General features: G+C 33.8%; 1 protein-coding gene across 8 annotated transcripts in view; it reads left to right on the top strand.

Moving 5' to 3' along the window:
- Window positions 1–17423, top strand: part of PTK2 (protein tyrosine kinase 2) — a 420621-nt gene that overhangs the window by 278339 nt on the left and 124859 nt on the right. For 7 of the 8 annotated variants that reach the window (XM_074202742.1, XM_074202735.1, XM_074202741.1 and 4 more), the window contains one exon: window positions 16332–16388. In XM_074202742.1, the coding sequence (XP_074058843.1) occupies window positions 16332–16388 (57 nt within the window). Of the gene's footprint in view, window positions 1–6794; window positions 6879–8057; window positions 8076–16331; window positions 16389–17423 lie in introns of all 8 variants that reach the window. The other variant, XM_074202744.1, reaches the window with a different exon arrangement.

Genomic DNA, 17423 nt, shown 5'->3' with positions numbered 1-17423 from the left:
AGGAGAGCATTCCAGGGATAGGATACAGTCACTGAGATGCTTGCAATCTTTAAGAAACAGCCAGGAGGCCAGTTAGGCCTAGTATATGTATAAGAGTAGATGGTGGGGCTGGTCATGAAGGTCTCAGCAAAGGCTTTTGGTTTTGATTCTTGAGATTATGGGGAATCACTGGTCAGTGCTTGTCAGTGCTCTTTTGGTCACTTTTTTCATGTTTTTCCCTACTCTTGGTACCTTGTCTTCTTTCACTGTTCTGTGCTTTAATGTCCTCACAGGTTTTTCTCCTATAGCATTAACCTTCAGAAAATGAACTTGATGTAATCCTTTTCTACTTTTTGTTCTCTGTGGTGCCCTTGTATCCTCCTGTGAATCCAAATGTGGGTGCTCTGTTGACCTGAATGGTGAAAATAGTTATCAAAATCTTTCTCTTCTTTTGCCCTTACACTTTTATTCTGAAATACATTTAGGATCAGTTGGTATAGTAAAGTCTCTCGTCATGCTTCCTTCAAACTTGTTTAATTATCCTATATATACTTTACCTATTTCCATGATGTATTTCTTCACTGCAGTACAAGCTTCTTGAGGGCAGGATTATTTTTTGTTTTACATCCTTACAGCATAGTGTAGTTGCTTAATAAATGTTTGTTGAATTTGATGATAGTTGGAGCTTTTGTCATCCCAATTTTCTCCTTTGAACATTCTCCTATTTTAGTTTCTCTTCTAAAATGTCATACTCAGAACTGAATGTATTATTCTAAATGTAGTTTTGCAATGGAATATGATTGTAATGCCCCCAAATCCCAAGTTCTTCACAGCCTAAGATACTTATTCTGTGCTCAGGCAAGTAGCAGGTGTAAGAATAAAGGCCTAAAATCATTTGTGAGCTAATGTTTTTGTTTTATCTCACTAGACTAGAATAGAAGGGACTTGGGAATAGCTTACGGCTGAAAGAAAAATCGATTTTTTTAAGAATTGTCTAGAACTCCTAGAACAAAACCAGATTCTTCTGTAAATTACTTTGTTGCAAAGTGGGGTGAGATGGTAAGAGCTCTGAATTTGGAGTCAGAGGATCTGAATTCAAATTCTACCTTTGCAACTTGCTACCTTTGTGATCTTTGGCAAGTCACTTAACCTTTGGACTTCAGTTTCCTCATCTGTCAAATGAAAAGCTGAGATCACATGGCCTGGGCTTCCCTCTATATATTTAAGTCTACAGTCTTGTGACCCTGACTTATTCTTCCATGAAAATTGGGGTGAATGGACTAAATCTTCTCTAAAGTCCATTCTCACTCTAACATATATAATTTAGTATCCTTTGAAAGTATAAACTATATTTGAATTACTTTAATTTCTTCAATTAATACTTTAAAAGCAGAAGTTGTAAGATTCTATAACTCTAAGAAATCATGTGTGTGTAAGATTTTCCAAAAGCTTACCATGAGGAACACTAGCACATTAAGAACAAATAAGATGACAGACAGCCCCTTTTCCCAAGGTGCTCATATTCTATTTGGAGGAGACGATATGTAAACCCAAGTTCAGCTGCAGACCAGATGAAAAGGCTGCAAATTCAGCGGTACAAGAGAAGGACAGAAGGCAAGGCTCAGAAATCTTTAGGTTTTATCAATTGGACAAATGACTAATGACAGAGTACAGAATCTCCCAGCAGGGCAGCCAGGAAGGCTTCCATCTCGCTGGATGGAATAGAGTAGATGACTGCTATTTATCCAAGCCATTTGAGAACTCAGACATTTCTGGGCAGGAAGGGACAAGGAGAGAAGGTGGAAGAGACTTCCCAAAGGAGGGGTACTTGGATATGATGCAGAGAGAACTGGTCTTGAAGTTCAAGTCCTCCTTTGATGAGTTCACTTGTCCTCTTTCATTTCAATTCTTTAAGACCATAAATTGCATAATAATGCTAATAGGTAGGTGCAGGGAGTTCTTCACAGCAGTGCAATCACAAGTCCAAACCAAAAATAAGTTACCAACTTTATTTCTTAAAAAAGATGTTCTTGATAAATAAAAAAAATGAAATAGTAAAAAGATGTTCTTTATTCTATTATTTAATTTATTTTCTAAGTACATATTAGATAAAATCATGATGCTAGCTGCTTGGGAACAAACAGAGATAAAATTGTCTTTGCCCTCAGGAAGCTTACTATTGTTACTCTGTATCTTGAATGTTTTCTGAGTCCCTGAAGGGGGCTCAGTGTTATTGTCAGTCAGTAATAATTTATAAACTACCTGTATTGTGCCAAGGATCTGTGCTAAATACTGGGAATACAGAGAAAGTAAGAGAACCCTCCTTTCCAGCAGGTCATAGTCTAATAGAGGCTACATGCATAATACTAAGTACAAGCAAATTATATACAGGATAAATTGAAAATACTCAGTAGAAAGAAAAGTCTAGAGATGAAGAGAGAGAGCATTCCAAGCAAGGGAGACAGAGAGACTGGAATGGGAAGGAGTGGTGGTGGTGTTACAAAGAGCTTTCAATTCAAAACAGAACTTTATAACTGATCCTAGAGATGATAGGGAATCACAGAGTTTGAGTTAGAAAATGACACGATCAAACCTGCACTTGAGGAAAATCACTGGAGTGGAGGAAGACCTGGAGTGTTGAGAGACAAAGCAATGAGACAGACCAGAAGGCCATTTGGGTAGTCCCTTCTATTTCTAGTCCTTTTCATAATTCCCACTGCCTATCTCGGATAATCTCATTTACATGACATTTAAAGGTTTTTGCATGAAGAAAATAGTGCAGCTAGGATAAGAAGAGAAAGTTAATTGGGAAGAGGATTCATTATATAAGATTTCTCTGAAAAAGAACTAAAATCTAAGATGCTTAGAAAATTCACGCACTTTATATATTCACACATACTTGTAAGTATAAATAGATTATGTGAGTAGTAGAAATACACAGTTTTTAGAAAAATCAACATACATATAAAAGATTACTCCAGATCACTAAAAGGAGAAATACACATCAAAATGACACGTCAAAATGAGGGGCAGCTAGGTGGCACAGTGGATAGTGCACTGGCCTTGGAGTCAGGAGTACCTGAGTTCAAATCCAGCCTCAGACACTTAATAATTACCTAGCTGTGTGGCCTTGGGCAAGCCACTTAACCCCATTTGCCTTGCAAAAAAAATGACACTGGGGTTTCTTTCACCTCAAACCCAGCAAATTAGCAAAGTATAAAAAAAATAGAAATAGTCAGTTTATAGATTCTACAGAATTAGTATTACTGTGCTATTAGTGAAACTGAATTGATTCAAGCATTCTGAGAAAAAATTAAAATTATATATCCTTTGACTCAGATTCAACTGCTGGGCATATACCCCCCAAAAGACCAATGATATCCCCTCATATATGCCAAGATATTCATAGTAGCACTGATTTTAGTATCAAAAAAACTTGAAACAAAATAAATGCCCATCAGTTAAGCAGTTGGCAAATTATTACACACTAGCTAAGATATAAATGTGTGTCTGTTATTTTTAGGTTAGTTAAGTGATATAGATAGATATAGGTAGATGGATGGATGAATATAGATAGATATCTAGAGAGAGACATATATATATATAAATGTATTTATATATATGATAATAACTAAATAAATAAAAATAGATTTTTGTAAACTGCCAAAAAAATCAAAAAGAACCAGTAAAACAATATAAACAATGTGAATAGGAAGAACTATTGAAACTGAATGCTCTTAAATTGTAAAGTCTAGACTTGGCACCAATGAAGAGCCATGAGAAAACATTTCCCCAGATTATCTAGGAGAGTTAAAATGGGGGTGCAACATTTCCATGTCTTGTGAGACTTTTTTGATAGGTTCTTTAGTTTTGTTTCCATCTTTCAAATTTAAAAAAGGATAACTCTTCCTGGGAAAGAAGGGAATAATTAACTGGAAAATATAGGTGATATAAAAACAAAAGAAAATAAACAATTTGTTTTTCAAAATATCATCTCAACCATTATGTATTTTTTCAAATGAGTAAACCAGAGCACACAGATTCCTAACAGCGTTACACAATAAGGTGCCAGTGTTACACAATAATGTGGAACAAATCTAAGTTACCACAAGACCAATTACAGAGAAGATGTTATTAGAAATGTTTTTCCTAGTGTTCTTAAATTCAAAGGCTACTTGAAGCTGATTAGATCTGAGCATGGGCTGAATCTTCTGTGGCTACTGTGCTAAAGCCCTTGAAATAGCCTGAAGACAGTGTTCTGTTTGATCCAACTAAGGGAAATCAAATATGATTTTTGAATTATCAAATATGTAGACAATTAGGTTTTTTGCAACCCCTAATTTAAGAAGCTAAGTGAATATTAGAATTTTTAACTAAAACTTTTTATTGAATAGTTCTGAGCCTTTGTGGATAATCATAGTTTTTAGACCCCAAAAAATGTTATATATCATCAGCCCAAACTCATAATTGTATTTTAATGTTTTCAGTCTTTTGTTTATCACCCTTATTTCCATACATATTCTCTTCTTGCTTGTTCCCATAGTCTACCTTTGTAATGAAGGCAGAAAAAAGAAAGAAAGCAAAAACAATTCAACAAAACCATCTAATATATCTGAACCTGACAGAATGTACAGTTTTGCAAACACATCAGAAGGGAGTACAGTGCATTTCCTTCTCTCCTTTAGGTCTGAGTTTGGATATTTTTAACTGCACATTGTTCGATTTAGATCTGTTTGGGGTTTTTTTCCCATTTACATTTTTTTCAGATCCCTCATTTAGCAGCTGGTACTCCCAGTGATTGTTTTTCCCAAGTCAAATAGATAAGACCATAGATTTAAATTTGCAAAGGACCTCAGTAGTTATTCAATCTAGCCACTTTGTTTTACAACTAAGGAAACCAAGGTCAAGAGAAAAGAATTGATTTTCCAATGGCCACAAAGGTATCAGTAAGTCATAGTATATGATAGATCTAGGATTCCAACCCTATTAGACTTGACTAAAAATTCTAAACTTTGACTACTGTCATACATTTAAGTGTAAGAAAATTCTTGCTTATATTACACTAAAAGATAGATCTTGAAGTTTATTAAAGATTGTTTGCTTGTTTTTGATAATGTTATATTAGGGAAATTTTTAATATAACGCTTTAACTCCTTATGTTATCCTGTTGTTTCTAATCTTCCATTTTAAGCATAAAGTGTTATAAGTTGGTAAGAATTTTTTTTCCCCTGGACAAAATTTGAGAGCTGTATTAAATCCATTAAATTTGTCTTCCCCTAATGGAATAAAATGTTTATTACATACTTGAGCATATCTGGACAATATTGTCATGCTTATTTGGAAGTTTCTTGTTTACAAAACAGTTAAGTTTGAAAATACTAAAAGTGAGCTAAGAGATACAGTCCTCAAATTGGTGTGAAGGTAACCTGAATTTCTCAAAGGCATTGCCTATGTAATTAAAGCTCTGATAGGTTCAACCAAGCAGGAAAGATCTGCTGATAAACTATGTCAGTAAATCAATAAGCATTTTTTAAGCAGCCCTTGTGTGCCACACACTGTGCTAGTAAATGAGGCAAAGTGTCCGGAGCAGCTCCTGGTGGAGACACATGTAAATAGCAAAAAAAAAAAAAATTCGATATAGAGTACATTGATTAAGGAAGTGCTATCAGGGGTTGGAGGTAGGGAGGAAATCAAGAAATCCTTTAATTAGATAGTAGAACTTCAGCTGAGTCTTGAAGGAAACTAGGGATTCTAAAGGGTATGGTAGGCATGTGGGACAGTCAGTGCAAAGTTATAGAAATGAGAAGTGGGGACTTCTGTAAGAATGCCAATTTGAGCACAGTGGATAGAGTACCAGCCCTTGGAGTCAGGAGTACCTGAGTTCAAATTCAGCCTCAGACACTTAATAATTACCTAGCTGTGTGGCCTTGGGCAAGCCACTTAATCCCATTGCCTTGCAAAAAAAGAATGCCAGTTTGGAAGGGCAGCTAGGTGGTACAGTGGATGGAGCTCCAGTCCTGGAATCAGACCTCTGTTACTTAATACTCACTTAGCTGTGTGACCTTGGGCAAGTCACTTAACCTCATTGCCTTGATAAAAGAATGCCAATTGGGCTGGATTGTCATCTCTATAAAGGAGAAACCTTTGTAATGAAGCTGGAAAGGTATATTGAGCTTTAAGTGCCAGTCAAGGTTTAAATCTGAATTTTGAGTTGAGGGATCCCTTTGCATTTAGTGAGTCTAATTGCCTGCACTTATAATCAACAGCCTACCTCAATTCAGAGGTACTCCTGCATCTCAGTGATAAATTTTTCAGTCTAAGAAGTGAGATCAGAGTGGGTATAGTGGACCTTTACACATGGAGGTAGCTCCCATAAAACAAGGTAACCTGGAGGAGTAGATGGAGTATAATTCTTACTGAATCCAGAGGGTCCCACCTTGAATGCTTATTATTTTACCCATGTGACCACAAGCAAAGCTCTTAACTTTCTGGTGGCCTCAGTTTCCTAAGCTGTAAAATGAAGAGTTGAAATAGGTGGCATCAGAAATCTCTTCCAGCTCTAGATCTATTAGTACTTTATCTGTCATCACTCTCCATTAATAAATAAAACTTGAAAAGTTGTGTCCTCAAAGCATTGAAGAATTTGTGAAACTAAAGTTCAGTAGTATGGGAAAAATGTGTGCTGCCAACCTGAAACAGATATTTTATTTTTATTCCTAAGTATTTTAGGATTTTGTTTGAAGACTGTTAGCACTTTTCTTTTGCTTTGAAATAATTTGTTTCTATTTTTCTCTTTTCCTTTTCTTGCCAAGAAGGAGTCAGTCACTGTCAACATAAAGTTAAGAAAGCCAAACGCTTTCTTCCTTTGGTCTTCTGTTCCCATGAGCCACCACCTACGGGTACTGCATCGATATTTGCTAGGGCTGTCTTAGTAAAGAAAACTCTCAAATAAACAAACCTAGTTGCTGTTTGTTTACAAGTTGGCTATAAGAACTGTAGTATTCTGTAGTTGCTTATGCACTGCCCATTGTCTTAAAAATTGAGCCACAAGAGCTTTGCCTCATAATCTTCCTGGCTGCTTATGACTAGGAATTTTGATTTTGTTTTTTTTTAAATGCATGTTAATGGAAAAAGTACTTTTAGAGTTTCATTTGTAAATCCCAGGCTTTTCTGCATTTTTTCATTTCATTCATAATTCCCTAAAACAGCATGCAGATGAATGAAATAGAATGGTTTCACTGAATTCAAATAAGACTACTTTTTTGTTCTTTCTAAGGAATATAGAGGAATGCTGAGTAAATTAAAAATTGATTGTAATTTTGCAATTTTGTGGACTAATGAAGATTATTTATAATAGCTGGTGAATGAATTTCACCATGCAGTATTCATTTAGACAAATTTTTACTTGTAAGTAAGGCTTAAAGTGTTAGTCTCTGAAGAGGTTTATGAGGTCTGGTTCGCTGCCAGGATGCCCTCTTCTACATATCAATGATTCATTTGAATAGAAATATTGCGGACTTATTTTTGTTTGTTATTATTTAAACCATACTTTCTTGAATTAATAGTCCACTTTTTGTCCAATCTTAAAAGTAGTAAATCACCAAACAAAAATTTAATCCCATAGAAGAGGGTCTATATCTGAGGCATCGAACTATGGCAAGTTTTCAAGGTCATTTTATTTTGTAGTTGAAGGATCATTTCAAATTTACAACTTCTGCTGCATAATGTCACATAATAATCTAACTCTCAATTTAAATGGGCCAGTGTATGCTCCCAAGTTACTAGAATAAATTTCACCTACTTTGTGATCTAAAGATTACTTTTTTCTGTATGGGATTAGGACATGAGGTGGAAGGGGCAGGGATTTATTTTAAGATAGTTAAGTGTTACTCTCAATTTCACATCTCTTGACCTAGTAGTTTTTTAAAGGCTGGAATTTTCTACTCTTGATTTACTTGTGATTTTAATAGTGTCTTTTTCCCTTTCTTTCCTTTTCTCTTTCCTATTTCCCCTTCCTTCCCTTTTTTCCCCTTCTCCCTCTCTCTTTCTTTCTCTCTGCATGCTACCTGGATCTGCAGATGAAATTAGTGGGGACGGTAATATGCATTTTCACATTTGTGTTATTAATATGGCTTATAAACTTTATTAATGCATTTCAGAGTTCAGCTAAAACCCAGAGAAAAGGTTATAAAGGTAGAATATGCCTCAGAGACAACCAGCACAAATAAAATGTGTTCAACAATGATTTTTTTAAAATAAAGATTGGGGCTTTGAGAAAGGAAGACTTGACAATTTAAAAAGCAGTGATTTCTATTATACCAGTAAGAAATATGGTTTGCATGTGTTTGCATTGATCTAAAGATTTTCTGAAGATTTTGCAAACTCCTTGTGAAGATATTTAACTTATTTCTGTTCTAAATTAGAAACAAAAGTATCTGAAAAAAGTTTATGAATTTATGCTGTAGGTCAAAATAAGATCCTGATCCTTTAGGTTTCTGGTGGTCTTGAGATATTGGAGGAAAGAATAAGAAGGGAAACATGAAAAAAACAATTAAGTATAGTATACAGTATTAAGAGCTCAGACCTCAGTCAGAAAACTTCAGTTCTTCTCTCTATCAGTGGTAGAGTGACTCTGGACAGATCATTTAACTTCTTTGAGACTCAGTTCCTTCATCTGTTAAAACTGAACTGATTATACTGGTATTTCTACCTTTCAGCATTTTAAAAGAAGCCCTTTGTAAGCAGTGCTAAAATGGATTCCTTTATAGGTTTATCTTCTAAGAATATTGAGCTCGTTTACTCCGTGTAATCTTGTCTTAACCAATTTCTGTCCCTATCTTTCCTTATTTCTCCCTATAGGAACCAACTGAACCACTAGAGCAATTTTTTTCTAATTCTTTTAAATTATTTGATTCCATAGCACTAGACGAAAATACTAAGCAATATCTGTGAAAAAATATGTGACATCAGTTTTAGAATAGCATTTAGTCACTTTTCTCATCCATTAACATACTGTTTAGTAGTCCAGATATAATGTAAATATGAAAGAATTTAAAATTTGTAAATTATAATTAAATGGAAATAGGAATAATATTTTGTTTTTCATTAAAGAAACTGTTTTGCTTAGTTCAAAGATTCTTAAAATTTTTTTGACATGAACCCCTTTGAAAATCTGGTGAAATTCATGGATCTATTCTTAGAATAATGTTCTATATTTAAAATTCGTAATTAAAGGCATTGTTAAATTTTAGTTAGAAGTTATTGAAAATAAAGATGAAGTTTTGTTTTCCTATCCAAGTTAATGAACCTACTGATATAGTTTTAGGTTCCAAATAAGCCATAAAACCACCACCATTATTGGCATCTGTCACTGTGTAAATGTGCAGTTGATTCAAGTGCCCATTTATACAACTTTTAATTTAAAAAATATTTTTCTGTGCATGCTTGTAAAACTTTTTAAAATTCATGCCAAGTACTACAGTTTTTAAGTTGAAACAATTTTGTTAATACAAAATGTTCCTTTGAAATTTAATGTTGTTTTAAGATTGCTAGATAAGACAATTAGGGCCACTTTCATATTTCATGCACTTAAAGAACTTTTTTCACTTTTCTCCTTCTGTTTTCTAATATTATTTTAAGTCTCTAAGGTTTTAGTTTAGCCCCAGGATTCTAGACCTAAAAGGGACCCCAGACACCATCTAGTCATGAGGTCAAAGAATAGCAGAGGCTTTACAGGCCAACCAGTTTGACCCTTTCCTTTCACAGATGAGGCTTTCCTCATCAGGACCCCAGAAAGTAAAGTGACTAACCCCAGGTCATATAAGTAGTAAGAGTCACAAGGGGAATCTGCCCTTTCTATTCTACCATCCTCTTTCCTGTAGATCCAGTACTTTAAGTGTTATTATCCTCACTTTACAATATAAGGAGGCATAGAGACTTTGATCAGCTTAGCTCCAGGTCACACAGGTAATAGTAGGATGTTTCTAGAAAACAGCTTTTCTAATTGCTAGTATGATGGTCTTTCCACACCATCCTGCCTCCTCCTCTCATTAAAATTTTTATATTGAAAAGCCAACATTGGGTTCACAGTTAGTACATTGAGGATGTAACTGACAATGATGGGAGGTGAATGAAGAAGTGGATAGTGCACCCTTGACCTGGAGTTGAGAAGACTCTTCTCCATGAATTCAAATCTGGTCTCAGACACTTACTACCTGTGTAACCCTGGGCAAGTCAGAAACAACAAAATGCCTCAATAACAACTGACACTAATAGTTCACATTTCTATAGCATTTTAAGATTTACAAAGCATTTGTAATTCTGGAAGGTAAGTAGTATAAGTTTTGTTGTCATTTTTCAAATTTAGGAAACAACCTCAGATAGCTAAAACCACTTGCCCATGATCATACAGTGACTAGATAATGGTTTTCTGGTTATATTATATAAAGAGATTAATTTACTGAAAGGTGACTAATAGTGTAATGTCAAAGTGATGGAACCATTTTATGCATGTACTCCATTAAACTTCTAATTGCTGCATTTCTGTAGGGTCCCTGTTGAATTTGTTAGTTGCATTGAAATAAATGAGGTTGGATGTCCACACCATTTATATTTTAATCATCTTGTTTTCACTCTGTCATGATGTTTTTAGGTTCTTTAACAGGACCCAGTTTGGTTACTGTAGAAGATAGCAGTCAAAATGGAGGGCCATTAGATCACAGGACTCACCTGCTGTTTGTTAATGACTAAGAAATGCCTTAGTGGTAAACCACCCCCCACACCCCATCATCAACAACTCCAGGATTCACCAGCTATTAGAAGACTAATATTTATAGTAATCTGATATGTAAAATATTGAAAAGAGAACTAGATTAAGAGATAAAACTCTTGGTTTCCACTTCTACTTTCACCACTAACTTATAGATTGTCTTTGGATAACATCTTTAAATCCTTTAGGTCAGAGGTATCAGACAAACCTTATAATTCTAATACCCAGTGATCCCTCAACTGAAAAAGCCCTTTGCTAAAATTTGTTATACTATTATTGATTATAAAGATTCTCCTATAAATTTCTTACTTAGATGAAGATTCTGTAGTAAAGTCTCAAGTTAAGAACCAAGTTGCATAAAATTACAAAGATTCATAAAGTGTGTTTGTAAAATAATCAATCTAAAGGATAGAGCAATGTTAACTCCTGCAGTGCTAGATAAATCTAAGCAGATATACTCAATCTCTTTAGCTAAATGTTATTTTTAAAATTATTTTCATTGTGATTTCTTATTAGACTGGTATTATGACTCATCTCAGAATATCCCCTTTTAGGGGAGAGAGATCAATGAAATGGTAATCTTACAAATATATTTTTATATCTATGTTGATTTTCTGAATAAAATGACTTTATAGGTTGCATTTAAGTCCATCGATGTGCAGAATAAAGAAAGAATGTCCAATAAATCAGGATTTGCTATTGGTTAGTACCATTATCTTTTTATCTAGGCAAGATATCTTCTTTACTTAGATATTCATTCTAGTAACATTCATCATAAGGAGTTTTTCTATGCAGTCCCTATTTATTGTTTTGCTTTATTTGTTGCTTACTCATTTCATTAGTGGCTAACTCTTCAGGAACCCATTTGGGATTTTCTTAGCAAAACTCTTGGAGTTGTTTGCCATTTCCTTCTCCAGCTCATTTGGCAGATGAGGAAACTGAGGTGAACAGGATTAAGTGACTTGTCCACAGTCACACGGCTAGTCTGAGGCCAGTTTTAAACTCAGGAAAATGAGTCTTCCTGACTCATACCACTCATGTGGTATGGTCATACCACACTTAGCTGCCATGAATGAAGTCCTGTAACTTGATCATTTAAATACTCGAACACAAACTTGTAAAATAAGCATAAGGAGAAGGAATTACTATTCTCGATATTTTTTTCAAGAATAGAATAAGAGAAGATAAACTTGATTATTTGCAGAATTAGGGTTTTACATTAGCCTTGAAGAAGTTAGTGCTAAATTTTGAGTAAGAGAAACCATAAAGAAGAATTACGCATGAAATGTTGGAGTCCAAGTCAGTCAAGAGGCTATAAACATTTATTAAGTACCTGCTCTGTGAGGATACAATACATGATAAATTCAGGACAAGTGGAGATAATCCACAGAAGGAAGGCACTAAAATTAAGAGGGATTGAGAAAAGTATGTTGGTGGTAGGGGAGATCCCACTCTTTCCAAAATGTAGAATTTTGTCTGAGAATTGAAGAATTCAGAGAAGCCAGAAGGCAGAGATGAGAAGAGAAAGCATTCAGTCTTAGGGGCAACTAGTGAAAATACTTAGATTCTTATTTGATAATTGTACTGTCTTTAGTTTAAAAAGCAAGGTTTATAAAAATCTTTGCAGATCCTTACCAGCTTTCCTCTTTTTCTTGTCTTCCTTGCATTTTCATCCTTTACATGACTTTGCATAGTTAGATGCCTTATTAAACTTTTGAATAGGATGTTTGTTTGGCCTTCCATGATTTATCTATTCCATGAGGCAATAAACATTAATAATTTTACACTATCCTACCCTGTAAGATTTTATATTTGGGTTTCTATCTAAAACTCATGTTGCCACTGGAAGGCCATATTTTTCTATTTGACAAGTGAGTCAAGTGTTTGCTAAGCCATTTTTAAACTCTTTCAGTCTCATCATTATGATGATTGATCAGTTAAACTTTTTTATAAAATTAATTAATATTCTTGTCTTCTATCAATATCCCAATTTTTATTAGTAATTTAATTAGGTAAGATTTTTACTTGTTTTAATTATATAAATGTCTCTCTTATATTGTTATAGTACTTTTGACTTTACTCTTATACTTTGGAGATCTGATAACTAATTCAGAAATGACTCCCACAACAGAATATATTAGTATATAAGCAATTTCATTTTTCACAGTGTCATTCAATCTTCCCAGTACTCAGTGCCTTCCAGTTCTTGTATTGAATAAAATATTCATAATACATTTCTAATTCCTTATTCCTGGTACATATTTTCCAATATATTTAGTTGTTCTGACCTATTACAACTTATATATTAAATATCAAATGATTTATCTCAACTTGTTTTGTTTTGATTTCTTTTAATTATAGCTGGAATATTGTTAAAAACCTTTTATAACCTGACTCCTTCCTACCTTTCCAGTCTTTTTTTGATGGTTTGTTTTTTGTTTTTGCAAGGCAATGGAGTTAAGCAACTTGCCCAAGGTTATACAGCTAAGTAATTATTAAATGTCGGTGGCTGAATTTGAACTCAGATTTTCCTGATTCAGGGCTGGTGCTCTAACCACTGAGCAACCAAACCCCCTTTCCAGTCTTCTTACAACTTTCTCCCCTCCATGTAATCCCAGAATACTTGCATTCTTGATATTCCTCACATATAACAGTATCCCAAACACTGGTTATTCTCCATTCTTGAAATCTTCTTCCTCCTCACCCCTATCTCCTGGAATCCAGAAGACTCAACCCCAGTCTACTTTTAGCTGATCCTTCCCTGAGATTACATTTCATTTACATTGAATGTAGTTTGTGTGAATATAGCTGTTGTTTGTTGTCTCCTCTATTGAGCCTCCTTAAGGTTGGAACTGTGGTTTTGCTTTCTTCATATCCTCAGTACTTAGCATAGTGACTGACCAATAGTAGTTACTCTCCTTGATTTTTGATATATTAAATTTAGATGTTCCAATATTATGTCCACTAGGTCACTGGACAAGTAGCTCACATTCAGAGTCCCAAAAGCTTAGGTTAAAGTTTGTAGTTAACATTGTCTTCAATCTCATTGCCAAAGTCTAAAGGAACTGTGCAGGACTTAGGACCATTTTATACTTTTCTTTGTATCATGCATTGTTGTTGTTGCCAAAGACTTCATTAGCTTCTCCATAGTTATTTAAGCTGGGGCTTATTCAGCAGATTCACTGGATCACAAAGGTCTTCTAGAATGGTCAACCTGAGCAGATGCTCTACTAAAATATATTCTCTGATATACATGAAGTACTCTAAGAAGTTAATGTCCCAGAGTTTGTTTGAGGTGGTTTTGAGTGGAAATATTTGATAATCATTTAATATGATCATAATCAGAGGAAGACAAAAATTAGAAAGGATTTACAAAACCATCTTCTACAACCTGTACTTGAATGAGAATCTTTCTACAACTCACCCCAGAATCGTTTATATGGACCAAATAGGAAAATGCCGTATTTGCAAAATGAATTTTCACCAAATGAAACTTAGTCATTGTATCTTTAATATCTTGATCCATGTAGTTTCCACATGTGCTAGAAATTTGATTCTGCGACTTTTAAGTGAATACCTCCTAATACACTCCATTCTGTTTTTGGATAGTTCTTATTGTTAGTTAAGTTTGTCTGTATCAATCCTAAATCTGCCTGTTTACCATTGTCTATTTCTTGCTCCTAGTTCTGCCCTCTGAAGCTAAGCTAAATAAGTATTCTTACATTTGACAATTTTGAATATGCTGTAAAACAAATATCACTAAACATCTCTTTTACCCAATGGGATGCCTTTACCCCATAGTCATGCATTAAACTCTCAAGACCCTTCATATCCTACTTATATTTCTTTTGTTTTGTTTTGGGTTTTTTTTTTTTTTTTTTTTTGCAAGGCAATGGGGTTAAGTGTCTTGCCCAAGGCCACACAGCTAGGTAATTATTAAGTGTCTGAGGCTGGATTTGAACTCAGGTACTCCTGACTCCAGGGCCAGTGCTCTATCTACTGCACCACCTAGCCATCCCATCCTATATTTCTATGGCTATTCAATAGTTTATCAGTGGTCTTTCTAAAATATGGCACCCAGAATTGAAAAAATAATCACAGTCCTTTGAAGTATTGAAGAGAAATATAATAAATTATTTCTGAAAGTATTTTCTTTAGCAGTAGTCCCTAAGACCCCCCCCAAATACTTAATAAGTCCATTTTGTATAATGTAACACATCATTGTAGAACATTTTCTCTTTGGATATTGGTATTTTCCTTTATCTCAGTGAAAAATAACAGACACTCTTATTAATGGATGGTTGATATAAGATGGAAATATTGGGAATCACATTTATATATGTTCATGCACATATAATGTGAATATATGGATAGATGGATATATCTATATCCATAAATGTATTGTGTGTGTGTGTGTGTATATATATATATATATATACACACACACATATGTGTGTGTGTGTGTGTGTATAAATAAAATACAAATATAGCAATCCCACTCATGGTCCCTCTTCTTGCCCAAGCAAACTAAAGAAATAGGTAAATCTTCTCCACCATTCCCCTAAGTTTAGACTACACTTGTGTTCTCTATGCATAAGAGGCTAGATCAGTATCATACAGATATAGGGTTTTGTTTGTTGCTGTTTTTAATTTTAATTTTCAGTTCCAAATTCCATCCCTCTACCTCCTTCCTGCCCATTGAGAATACAAGAAACATGATACATATACATGAAGTCATGCAAAACAGTTCCACATTATCTGTGTTGTGAAAAAAGAATAAAGAGAAAAAATGTGCTTCAATCTGTACTCATAGAGTCCATCAGTTTGCACTCCAGAAATAGCATTTTTCATGATGAGTTCTTTGGAATTATCATGGATCAGTGTATTGGTCATAGTTGCTAAGTCTCTCACAGTTGATTGTCATTACAATATTAGTGTTATTGTGTATATTTTTCTAGTTCTGCTCACCTCACTCTACATCAGTTCATATATGTCTTCCTAGGTTTTTCTAAAACCATCCTATTCATTATTTTTTTACAGTACAGTAGTATTTCATCACAATCAAATACCATAACATACTCAACCACTTCTTAGTTGATATTTTAAATTCTTTGCTATAGTTGTGATTTTTTTTTAAACATCAGACAATAGAGTAGGGTTACATAGCAAGACAGATGTTCTATTTGTACTTCCAGTCATTCAAGAATTCCCAATTGATGTCTCAAAGAAGTTATAAAGTTTTATGTTTTAGAGGAAGAAGAATTCTCTAGTTAGTGATATTGGTTTCTCTGAATCATATAGAGGGCTTCTGACCTTTCCTTTGAAAGGACTTTCTCCATTATTCCTCTTATTTTGCTCTCTGATAAACAAGCTGTGTTCTATAATATATTGGACAGTGATGTTAGATTGTTTTTTTTTCCATAAATGACTCATACATGAGCAAATACTGAGTCACATTTTTAAGTGCATTTCACCAGAGTGGAACAAAGCAGGAGACTTAGACAAATTATTTCCAGTTTTTTAATTCTAATTTTATGAGATAAGTTTAAATTCTCTTTTTGAATATTTGATTTCTTACTTGCAGAAACAGATGACTATGCTGAGATTATAGATGAAGAAGATACTTATACAATGCCTTCAAGTAAGTATAGCTGAATTTTTAAACTTTTCTTTTGCTTCTATTTTGCTTGCTTAGATTATATATTATTTCAAAATTAAGTTTCACATAACATATTCAACCAGAAAATTATGTTAGTCCTTCTGTGGAACTTTAAGAAAGTTAGGATGAATTTTATATCATCTAACATTTTCCAGGTGCCACTTCTGAAGAAATAAAGGCCAAAATCTGAGATTACTTTGACTAAAATATCATGCATTTTAACTCAGAGGCACAGAGCCTATCTTTAAGATATTATATTTCTGCTTCTATATACAAAATAGAAGACCATTAAAAATTATTTTAGAAATTTTCACTTCAAAATTAAAGTAACTGAATAACTTAATCTTAATAATGCATATGCACATACACACAAAATTAATAGCCCTCATAATATAGTCTTGGGCTAAATAGAAATGTCCTCCATTTAAGTATAATGAAGTATGATCTTTTCACTTGAGAAAATAATAAATCTATTTCTCTCAAGAAAACAATCTATAATCAATTGTTCCTGTTATTTGTTGAGAATACAGTAGTTCCTGATTTTATGCTAAATGTGCCCTTCAATTTTATTTCCTTAAAAACCCTTAAAACTCATCTCCAAAAGATGTCTCTCATACTTCTCTGCTTTCAAGACAATGAATTCTAAGAAAATGATATTATAAATTATTTGATATATACATATATATCCATACATATTATAGACATGTATACATGTGTACATAATACATGATATATACAAATATATACATTTTAAGAACAAATATTTAAACTATTGTTTCTGTGCGTTTTGAAAGGTCATATAAACTGAATTTGTTATGAACATCTAATTAGTAGTTCTTGCTGAAGAAGAATATTAGAGTTGATCCTGATTAAAAAGATCATATGCTTTGCTAATTTCCCTATCTACCTTTTAGCATTTTAAATTCTCAGGAGAATTAAGGTCTGGAGGGAAAATCTAGAGGCAAGATTATAAATTGAGTATTTTGTTTAATAGTCTCAATTCTTATCAATACTTAG

The sequence above is a fragment of the Macrotis lagotis genome, chromosome X (assembly GCF_037893015.1).
Source record: "Macrotis lagotis isolate mMagLag1 chromosome X, bilby.v1.9.chrom.fasta, whole genome shotgun sequence".
Classification (NCBI taxonomy): domain Eukaryota; kingdom Metazoa; phylum Chordata; class Mammalia; order Peramelemorphia; family Peramelidae; genus Macrotis; species Macrotis lagotis.
Note: the sequence above shows the minus strand (reverse complement) of the source record. Positions and strands in the feature narration are given on the sequence as shown.